This window comes from Chrysochloris asiatica, unplaced genomic scaffold (genome assembly GCF_000296735.1).
Source record: "Chrysochloris asiatica unplaced genomic scaffold, ChrAsi1.0 scaffold00533, whole genome shotgun sequence".
NCBI classification, from domain to species: Eukaryota; Metazoa; Chordata; class Mammalia; order Afrosoricida; family Chrysochloridae; genus Chrysochloris; species Chrysochloris asiatica.
The window spans coordinates 476,772-488,525 of NW_006409051.1; the positions used below are offsets into that span (position 1 = coordinate 476,772).

Consider the following 11,754-nt stretch of genomic DNA (forward strand, 5'->3'; position numbering starts at 1 on the left):
AGTCCCAAGCCTGCCCACCAGTGATGTATCCACCCTGGCTTTGGGGTGCCTCATTGTCTCCCTTCTTCTGTTTGTCTGTGTATTCTTTCGCTATCCCTATCGCCGCTGGATCTGCCCTCCTTGTGAACCAAACACTCGTGACAACTATGTCGAGGGCAAACCCCGACATTTCTTCTGAGGTACTTTTGGGGGAGACACCAACCTCCAACATTCTGGTTAGCAGTTGAGTGAATTAACCTATTTGCACTTCACAGGACTCCTCAGGAATGAGGAAGAGGTAGTTAAGCAAAACAGGAACCAAAAGAGGAAAAGCTGTCCCAAAGCAAAGGGAATCCAAAACTCCATTGCCATCGAGTCAATTCAGACTCACAGTGACCCTATATAGGCTTTCTAAGACTATAAATCTTTATCAGAGAAGACAGGTTCATCTTTCTCCCATGATGTTGCTAGTGGGTTAGCAGCCCAGTGCCGAACCCACAGCACTACCAAGGCCCCTTAAAGCAAAAGGAATTTATAAAGGTTAAATTTTATAAAAGTTAAAACCAGACATGGCATATTTCAAGACCACCACCAAAAGAAGGAAAAGACCAAAGGGTATGTCAGAAGAGGCTCTGAAACTTATTTTCTATCATAGAGCTGCTTAAAGCAAATGGAAAAAATTAAGAAGTAAAAAAAAGTGTACAGAAAATTGCAAAGGGCTGCTCAAAAAGACAAAGTCAAGCATTTTAATGAAATATGTAAAGACTTGGAGTTAGGCAACTAGAAGTGAAGAACACGCTCAGCATTTCTCAAGTTGAAAGAACCAACGAAATAATGTAAGCCCTGACTTAAAGGATTCTATGGCCAAAATACTGAATGATGCAGAAAGGATCAAAAGAAGATGGAAGAAATACAGTCACTGTATCAAAAGGAAATGGACAATGTTCGTAACCTTCAACTTCCAATCACCAGTAATTATCAATGCATCTTGATATGCATGTTTGATCAATTCCAGACTGAAGAAATTGATAGAATTCTTCAATTTCATCATCACTGGGTTTTGTGGTTGTTGCATAAATTAACTGGTCTTCCTTGTTAGGCGTCTTTCTGCCTCCTCCCCCAAATTAAATTGTAACTTTCTGGAACTTGGTGTAAAGTCAAGAGCATGCAGGATTTCTTTGAATTCTCCTGATCTACCTACCTTAGATCTATGTAGGCCTTATGCAACTCACTCATTCTGCCCCTCCTTCAAAGGTAGACACTAAGCCTTTGTACTGAACGGATGGTCCAGAGTGCAGGCAAGATTATGGTAGTTTTCCTGCACTGCCTTTAGACTTTGTAATGATACTTCAAGGGGGCTCTTGACCCTCCCGCATTGATAGACCACTGCTGTCTAATATGAGGCATTAAGAAGAGATAATGGAATTTTTCCAGGATCTTTTTGAAGTCTCCTTGTACTGAGTGCAAATTCCAGAATGTGGGAAGCATTCTTTCAGTTTTGCCTTTACACAGATCCTGTTCGTCTGCATTTCTCAGCATTTCTAACCCTTTCTCAGTTAAAGACTGTCATTCTCTGCTATGTGGTGTAAGACTGCAAGGTTGGGAGAGTTTTCTCAATATTACTGCTTTGCCGCCAGACTTACAGAACCTCTGTGTGTCAGAACCTCAGCAAGTCTGTCTCTCAGCTCCTTGGTCCTACAATCAATCTTTCTTATAAGCATTTAGCAAATGCCTGTGGAAAAAGCCGGGGTCTCACAAGGATTCTGAAATTTCTCATCAGTTCACACTCAGCCTTAACAGTTCTCTAAACGTTTAGCCGATTTCTGCTTCTATTTTCCTTCATTTCATCTATGGCAGTTTCTTCTTTGTTGTACTGCTCTTCCAGAGTTGAAACAGCCATGTGTCTCTCTGTCCTCACAGTACAGTTTATAATTCTGGATGTCAAATCATTTAGTGACTCTGACACTTCAGCATCTTATGAATTTATTGGGTTTTTTGGTTGTTTATTTTCTTAATATTGATTTGCTCCCAATATTAAGGTGGATACAACATTATGACTTTCTGCATTGTAAGTATAATCAGAACTAACCTACTGACTTTTTAGCTATGCCTCTTTCTGTTACATTTTTAATGCTCGCTCTAGAGATGACAGCTTATATACTTAGTTTGTCACAGTTTATCTCCAAATATTATTTTACCAGAAAATATAAGAACCATGTAAGTGTTTAATCCCAACTACCTACCTTCTGGATGTCATATATTTTTATGATATATTATTATTAGTGCTTTAAACAGTCAATAATCTTTTAAAATAGTGCTGCTGTTAAGTGCCATAGAGCTGGTTCTGATTCATAGCAGCCCTATATAATAGACATGGAAATTAGACACCTTATTTAGTGAAATGTCATGAAAATTAAGTCTTTTCAATAAATGGTGGGTTTGGTTTTAAAAAAAAAAAAAAAAAACAGTGGAAAAGAGGGAGGAAAGTGATATTGGAAATTAGGCGAGCGAGACTACACACTGCCTAATGAACATCACAAAGGGTCTAAATCTTACATCATAAATAGTGGGAAATGATTAAAGGTTTGAAGTAGTCACATGACCATGCTTCATTTTAGCTATTTTTCCCTGCTCAAAGTTGAGTTCCTTAAAACAGCAGCCCTGGCTTACTTGTTTGCACACCTTCCCATCTTCTCAAATCCAGGCAACGTGACTTCCGCATTCCTGGTAGTGTAGTAGTTATGAATCGGGCTGCTAACCTCATGGTTAGCAGTTTGAAACTACCAGCTGTTCCACTGGAAAAAGATGAGGCTTTTTGCTCCCATAAAGATTTGCAGCTTCAGAAACCCTGTGCAGGGTAACTATGAGTTGGAAACCGACCCCACAGTACTTAACAACAACAATATTCCAGTGCAGATGCTCTCTTTAAGGTAACTGTTGATGTTCTAGTTACTAAGTCAATGTCTTGAAGTTTTTGTCCTATATTCTATGGCACAGTGAGTTAATACACTGGACTGCAAAGTTGGTTTGAATCGCAAGGTTGGTGGTTCAAAGTCACCAGCTGCTCTACGGAAATCTTATACAGGGTCTCTATGGGTCGGAACCGACTTGACAGCACTTAACAATATCTGCAACATGCAACCCTGCTGACCATTAATTCCCTCTGTACCTCCTTTGCCAATTTCTCCCCACTTCTATGGCTATGACTCTCCACTCTTCCACACTCTTCTTTCTCTGCTTATTCCCATAAATGCTAATGTATAAACATCAAGATTCTGCCCTTGGCATTCAACACTTCCAGTTTTATTTTCCCTGGGTGATTCCATCTAAGTCTTTTACTACCTATGTAAAAGTTTGTGGTTTCCAAAATCATATTTACAGCTCAGGCCTCTATCCAGAACTCCAAATTTATATGAAACTATTTCCATTCAATGTCTCACAGGTACCTTAAAGTGAAGTGAATCATTCTAAACATGAACAACACATCTACTCTTTAATCTACCACTCATCTGTCAGTTTGTCTTACTGTGGTGGCTTGTGTGTTGCTGAGATTCTGGAAGCTATGCCACAGGTATTTTAAATACCAGCAGGATCAACCATGGTGGACAGGTTTCAGCTGAGCTTCCAGACGAAGCCAGACAAGGAAGGAGAGAGAAACTACCTCCAAATATTTAGTCACTGAAAGCCTTATAAATAGCATGGGAAAACTGTCAGCACCAGAATACTAAATACTGAAACATGATGAAGAGCACTAGAATATTGTCAGATATAGTGCTGAAAGATAAGCCTCTCAGATTGGAAGGCACTCAAAATGTGACTGGGGAAGAGCTCCTCAAAGTAGAGTTGACCTTGATAACATGAATGAAGTAAAGCCCTCAGGACCTTAATTTGCTGATGGCGCACAATTCAAAATTAAGAGAAACATCTGTTAGCATCCATTAATAATCGCAACATAGAATGTATGAAGTAGGAATCTAGGAAAACAGGAAATTGTCAAAAATGAAATGGAACACATACACATCGATATCCTAGGCATCAATGAGCTGAAATGGACTGGCATTGGCCATTCTGAATCTGAAAATCACATGGTTTACTATGCTGAGAATGACAAATTGAAGAGGAATGGAGTTGCATTCATCATCAGAAAGAACATTTCAAGATCTGTCTTGAAATGCAACATGGTCTGCGACAAGATACTATCCATATACCTACAAGGAAGACAAGTTAATAACACTATTATTTAAATTTACGCAACAACCATTAAAGCCATTGATGATGAAACTGAAGACTTCTATCAACTTCTTCAATCTAAAACTGATAAAACATGTAATCAAGCTATACTGATAATTACTGGTGACTGGAATACAAAGGCTGGAAACAAAGAGGAAGGGTCAGACTCTGTGTCTCATAGTTTGGACATATTGTTAGGAGGGACCAGTCACTGGAAAAGGATATCATGATTGGTAAAGTGGAGGGACGGAGAAAAAGAACAAGACCCCCAACGAGATGGACTGGCACAGTGGCAGGAGCAATAGGCTCAGGCATAGCAACAATTTTAAGGTTGGCCCAAGACCAGGCAATGTTTTATTCTGTTGTACACAGGGTCGCTATAAGTCGATACCGACTTAATGATACCTAACAACTCCTTAATATTTGAAAGTTGTAACTCCCCTCAGTCCTGCCTGCTCATCATTTTCCTTCAGGTGTCATCCCAGCAGACTCCTCCCTGGACAAACTGCCCATATCCAAGTCAATGGGAGTCAAAATGATCTAGCTGAGCAGTAAATATTATCATGGTACTCCCATGCTTAAAATTCCTTGGTGACTTTAAGTTGTTTATTCTAATCTATTAAAAAAAAAAGCTGCTGTCAATTCCAACTCTATTCACCAGCCCCATCTCTCCCACACCTCAACTTCACACCAGACTTTGCACCATGTGAAACTATTGGTAGTTTCCAAACATCCTATACTGAAGCTTTATGCACATTTCTTCCTTCTCTGGCATACTCCCTTCTGTACCCTTATCTTCTCACCTTACCAACCTGTCCTTCAAAATTAATTACAATTCTCTCTTCATCAGGAAGATCCTTTACAGCTCCCTACTGCACTCCTTACTGACTGGTGCCCGGGCCATAATTGTGGAATGGCTACATGAAAACTAGAAAAAACACTCTTAGTCAAGCTCTTCCCAGACTTACTTTCTATTACATCCTTGTTTTGTGACCTACTTTTAATGATACACCAGTGTATGTGGCATGATTTTCTATTGAAAATAAGAGCACTGACCAACCCACTAAACGAAAAGATTACTAGTTACAATGTCCATAGAAGGGTTTCCTGCACTCCTTGAAACTGGATGTGAAATATGTATGGATATTTTCTGACAAACAGAATCATACTTTTTGTTGAATTAAGGATATTAATGATATCAAAAACAAAATCAAGCTACTTTAGCAAAATGTGAAGTGGAATTAAGTTGTAGCATTGACCTTCCTCTTCTCAAATCTATTCCTCTTCTCAAATCTGTATTTTGATATGTCAGTTGCCTTTCCACTGTTAAACCCAACTACAACTGGAAAACACAAAGCCAATAGGCTCTCTTATATAAAGATCCTTACTAAAACTGCATTTAAGACTTTCCACAATTAGGAGAGTACTTATCAGCATTCTTTAAAAGATCTAAACATTCCATATTTAAAAGAATAAAATACACTCTATTCCAATGTGAATAGGATATTTATTATACTGTCTGCTAATGTGTTCCAGGAGTCTTGGTGTAGCACTATAGGATAAGTACTAGATCACAAAGTCGGTTTGAAAACACAAGGCTGGCAGTTCAAACTCACCAGTCGTTCCTCAGAAACCCTATATAGAGTTACTATGCCTTGGAACCGACTCAGTGGCACTTAACAACAACAACAATGTACTCCAGACAGTACGTGTTCCAAGCCTGCTAATGAGTTCCAGAAGGAGTACTGGTGTAGCACTGGGGGATACAGCACTAGATTACAAGGTCAGTTTCACTAGGTCAGTGGTTCAAACGCACCAGCTGCTCCTTAGGAACTAGCCTATGCAGGGTAGCTATGAGTAGGAACCAACTCTACGGCACTTAACAACAACAAAATATGTTGCAGAAGAAAATATTACCTCAACATAATAACAAAGGAAGCATTTTTTACCATCATATAAAAATTAATAGAGAAAAAACAAGATTTACAGGAAAGCCTAATGTTTTCCCTTTTTCAGTACATGCAATGAAACAAGCAGCATCTAATTCACCATTCATCAAAATCTTGGGCATTAACAGTAGGGAATGGTGTGCCACTGAGACGGTTCCGACTTACAGTGACCCCTTATACAGTTTCCAAGAGCGTAAATATTGACAGAAACAGAGAGCCTGTTTCTTCAGCAGAGGAGCTAGTAGACTCAAACTGCTGACCTGTGGTTAGCAGCCCAGCTCATAACCAGACTCCTTAGAGAAGGAAGGAGTAGACAATTTTAAACTAAAATGATAAAAAGTTTTGTATGAATTAAAAGATACTCCAGTTCATTTAAAGAAGCTAGTAACAAGAGTGTGTGTGATTCCATTCACATGAGTTTCAAAACAGGCAAGATGATTCTGTGGTGATAAAAAAAACCAGAGTAGTGGTTTACAGAGCGGGGAGGTGATAGGGATTGACTGTGAAGGGTCACCTTCTGGGGAGAAGGAAATACTCTTTTATCTTGATTCGAGTGAAGCTTGCACGTGTGTATAAAATTATGAAACTCGCTAAATTGTATACTGTATAACGGCGCTGTATGGTTTCCAAGAAGCGGTGGGTTTGAACCGTTGGTCTTGCCATCAAGTACTTATCTATCCTACAGTCACATAGGAGCTTCAAAATGTACATGCTGTTGTTTTTGTTATAAAGTGCTGTCAAGTCGACTCCGACTCATAAAAACCCTGTATAGGGTTTCTGAGGAGCAGACAGTGGGTTTGAACTGCTAATCTTGTGGTTCGTAGTCCAATGCTGATCCTACAGCACCATTTTTGTTAGTACAGTGGAGTTGGTTCCTATTCATAGTGACCCTGTATAAGTTTCCAAGGAGTGGCTGATTAGCTTGATTTTGCAGTTCAAGCTGACCTTGCACTCCAGCATATGGATCTGTGAATTTTTTTGTATATGAAGCTTTATGCTCCCGCAAAGATTTACAACCTTGAAAGCCCTATACAGACTCGCTGAGTTGAACTGACTCAACGGCACCTAGCAACAACAAAGTATATCTCCACCCAGGAAATTAGAGAACGATTAACTAACTCATCATTTCTCTTACTACACTGGAACCCTACTTCCGTTCTGAAAGGGATCTTTAAGAAGGCCGATTCAAAGGCAGAGACCCTGAGAACGTACAGACTGCTGACCATGAAGCTCTCACTGCCACGTTTTAGGCCCTACAAGAAGACCGCGAATTACATGCGACCGCACACCACTTTGGCGATGGGTACTAGGTACCCTCAAGAAACCCTAGTCCGGACACGCCCCACTAGCCAGAAGATCTGTGAAGGGTGCCGGACTGAGGTCTGGACGGGAGCCCCAGTGCCGGAGAAACGCAAAAGGAATATCAGCAAAAACCGCGACGCACCAACTTCCGAAGCTCAGTGCGCTTGCGCTTAAAAGAGACTGCGTTTAAAGTCCTTGGTTTTTTAGTTTGTTTGTGCTTTTTCAAATGAAGAAAAAGAAAGCATCTGCGCGCCCGCCCCGCGTGTTCCCCCAGCTCAGCCCAGCCGGTCGGCGACTGCCCGCCAAGGTGGCGGGCCACTTCCGCTTGCGGAGGGAAGAGGCGGGGGAGGCGGCTGAGTGGAGCCGGACGAGCTTGAGTACGTGTTCCTGAAGCAGGGGGTGGGGGGCCTCAGTGCTGGCACCTACGACTCACCAAGTACAGCTGCTGCCAGCGATTCTGAGCATCCAGCTCCTCAAACTCCCGCTCGATGGTGACGGACATGGCGATGGGACCGACGGTCACGAGGAAAGCCACAGGCCGCTGAAAGTCTCATACCCCGTGCAGATCCAAGGAACGCTAGACGCCCGGCGGGCGCATGCGCGGTTGCAGCCACGACCGTGTTCCCCGCCCCAGTGCCCCAACTGTGGTCGACGGGGAAAGTACCTGGTGCGTTGAACGTCAGCACGCCAACGTGATGCTGGAGGCCACGGTGGGCGGTATGGGAAGGCAGAGCTTGGTTGTAGCGCGCAGGTGGGGAGGGCGGACCCAAGTCCCCTTGCTCCCACTGCTTTATTCCTGTCAAGCAGCTGTGCCTCAAAGCCCAGCCTGAAGTGCCCTATGCCCAATCATGTGCAGACAGCTTAAAAAGGGACTTGGCAGTAACTCAATTGGGGCGGGCCCTAGAAAGTCCCCTGAGAAGCCTTAAGGACGCTCATTTCTCCGCCCTTCATTCCTCGGTCCCATTTATCATTTTCTCCTTAGTTGTTACTTTTCTTAAATATATTATTTGAACTGTATTTTAAACATACCTAGAAGCTCTGGTAGCATACTGGTTACGAATCGGGCTGCTAACCTCAAGGTCAGCAGTTCGAAACTACCCGCGGTTCCTCTGGAGAAAGATGAGGCGTTCTGCTCCCGTAAAGATTTACAGCCTCGCAAACCCTGTGCAGGGTCGGCATGAGTCGGAAGCGACTCCACAGTACTTACCAACAACAACAAGGAGCTTTGATGGCATATTGGGTTACTAGTTGGGCTGCTAATCATAAGATCAACAGTTCCAATCTATTGGCCGCTCCTTGGGAGAAAGATGAGACTTTCTGCTCCTGTTCCATTATGAATCCTAGTGCAGTACTGTAGGATAAGCAGTGGACTGCTGAAGCTCAAGGTGTCGTTCAAATCCACCAGCTACTTCTTGTAAAAACCACAACTGGGAGTGGGGTGTACATTTGGGGTGTATTTGATTGGATAGTATTTACAATGTTGGAGTTCTAGAGTCTTAACTGAACACCTGCAAGGTTTGTTTTCTTTGTCAGGTGACGACATTGCTGACGGTGAATTTCCTGGACTATTTTAAAGTACAGAAAAAAGGTGGTATAAAGGAGGATCTGGGTGTATTTCCTAAGAATTGGTGAACCACTGAAGTCACATGTTTCCTAGCACATTACCATCTAGACCAAAGGACTGATTTGCTGTTGTTAAGTGCAGTCGAGTTGGTTCACCTTCTGAATAGGGTTTTCAAGGAGTTGCTTGTTGTCCAAAATCACCTCGTGGTCCAATGTTTACCTACAGCATCAGACCAGGACTCTTGTTGCTGTTGCTGTTAAATGTCGTCCTGTCAGTTCCGACTCATGGAGATCCTGTATAGGGTTTACAAGGAGCAGCTGGTGTGTTTGATCTGATGACTTAAGGGTCACAGTCCAGTGCTGATTCTACAGTGCCACACCAGGACTTCTAGTGGAGTTTCTTTGCTGGTAGAAAAGAAAGGGTTTGTTTAAAGAAATAAAATAATAAATGAAAATGCTACATATTCTTATGTTTAAGAGGAGAAAATGGATTTTTAACAGAAAAGCTATATGCATGTTTCTATTTAACATCAATTTATTCTGATGGCATCTCTCTGAAGCTTACCCACAATTCATTTTCTTTAACACTTGCATGACCAAGTAAAAATGCCTTTTCCTATAGAAGCTGTTTATATCTAAGTTAAGGGTGAAATGGAAATGAAACAGAAGTAGCACTGATTTTATGACAGAAACGTGCAAAATGGAGTAATTTATGACAAGGGGATATTTGGCTCAGACCTAAGACGTCTTAGTGTGTCGAGAGTCTTCATTTATTGGAATGATCTTCCTTACTCTGCTCTAACAATCAAGAATTACTTTAGGAATGTGATGATCATACTTAAGAGTATTCCTTGCTTAGGTAAGCGCCATGACTTCAGCGTGGCTTGGTTACCAGGTCTATTTTATTGGATCCTGATCACCTACAAAGGAATACCTTCTCATCCACAAGGATTTGATTAAGATTTATAGTTGACTACTTATTGTTTAAGGAGCAATGGTAGCGTAGTGGTTACGAGTCAGGCTGCTAACCTCAAGGTCAGCAGTTCGAAACTACCAACCGTTCCATGGGAAAAAGATGAAGCTTTCTGCTCCTGTAAAGATTTACAGCCTCAGAAAGTCTATACCAGGTCACTATGAGTCAGAACTGACTACACAGCACACTACCACCACCATTTGTTGTTAGGACTTCTGATGTGGTGTTGTGCATAAGCAAACCAAAAGGTCAACATTTCAAACCCACCAGCTGCTCCTCAGAAATCCTATACAGTGCTGCTATGAGTCAGAAACCGACTCGATGGCACTTAACAATAACAACAACTTGTTGTTTAGGAGAAATGGTGTGGCACTGTAGGATAAGCACTTAGTAAGTGGCTCAAACTCACCAGCCACTCCTCGGAAACCTTACATAAGGTCTCTGCACAGCACTTAACAACAACAACTTATTGTTTAGTGCAAGAAAGATGAGGCTTTCTCCTCTGGTAAAGATTTACAGCCTTGGAAACCCTATTCAGTGTCACTATAAATCGGAATCAACTCAATGGCACACCACCACCACTTGTTTAAGGAACCCTGGTAGTATAATGGATTACGAACTAGGCTGATAACTACAAGTTCAGCAGTTCAAATCTACCAGTCACTCCATAGGAGAAAGATGAAGCTTTCTGCTACCATAAAGATTAACAGCCTTGGAAGTCCTATACAGGGTTGCTGTGAGTCGAAACAAACTCCATGGCACACAGCCACCACTACTTGTTTACAACCCTTTAAGACCGCAGATGCTGCTGGAAGAATACCAAAGTGTGTATGTAATTAGACAAATATCTGAGCACCTTCATGGTTGTTTTCACTATGTTATTTTTAAAAGAATTTGTTTCAGTAGTTTGTTCTTATTGGAACATGAATAGAGCAAGGCCAAATGGAAAGGAACAACATAATCGACTGGTGGTGGTGGTGTACTGGAGTCGGTTCCGACTCATAGTGACCATTTTTAGGGTTTCCAAGGCTATAAATCTTTATGGGAGTACAAAGCCTCATCTTTCTCACAGGAGATAGTTGATAGTTTCGAACTGTTGTCCTTGAGGTTAGCAGCCTTATTCGCAACCACTACACTTCCAGAGTTCTTTAAACACTTGATAATAATGATAAATTATTAAACACTTGATTTTAGTTTGAGTTACAAAGTATGCTGGTGGTGGTGTGCTGTAGAGTCGGTTCCGACTAATAGCGACCCTATATAGAGTTTCTAAGGCTATAAATATTTATGAGAGCAGAAAGCCTCATCTTTCTCCCATGGAACTAGCTGAGCTTGAGGTTAGCAGCCTGACTAGTAACTGCTATACTACCAGATCTCCTTTAGTTACAGAGTATAGCAAAGAGCTGATACTTTTTAGAAGCAAGTTAAAAGGTATCAATAGGAAGAGACTTATCTTCAGAATCATTGATGTTTAAAAATTATTTCTATAATTAAGTACTTACAGGGATATATCTAGCACCATTGTATTGTACCTAGGAAATTTTATAGTTAGGATGAGATGTCGATTCCAGTTTTTACACTATTCTTAAACATTTTGGGCAAATGTAGGAAGGGGAAAAGGAGTCCTGGTATGTTTCTGTACAATAGGATAAGCACTGGACTGCAAGTTTGGTTTAAACCACAAGGTTGGTGCTTCAAACTCACCAGCTCACCAGTCATTCCTCAGAAATCCTACACAGAATCACTGTGAGTCAGAAC

At 41.4% G+C, this 11,754-nt stretch overlaps 1 protein-coding gene across 1 annotated transcript in view; it reads right to left on the reverse strand.

Moving 5' to 3' along the window:
• PTPN2 (protein tyrosine phosphatase, non-receptor type 2) overlaps nt 1-7,962 on the reverse strand; it is a 151,080-nt gene extending 143,118 nt beyond the window's left edge. Inside the window, exon 1 of the mRNA XM_006877595.1 lies at nt 7,894-7,962. Coding sequence (XP_006877657.1) covers nt 7,894-7,962 — 69 coding nt within the window. The remainder of the gene's footprint in view (nt 1-7,893) is intronic.
• Nucleotides 7,963-11,754: the final 3,792 nt, after the last annotated feature.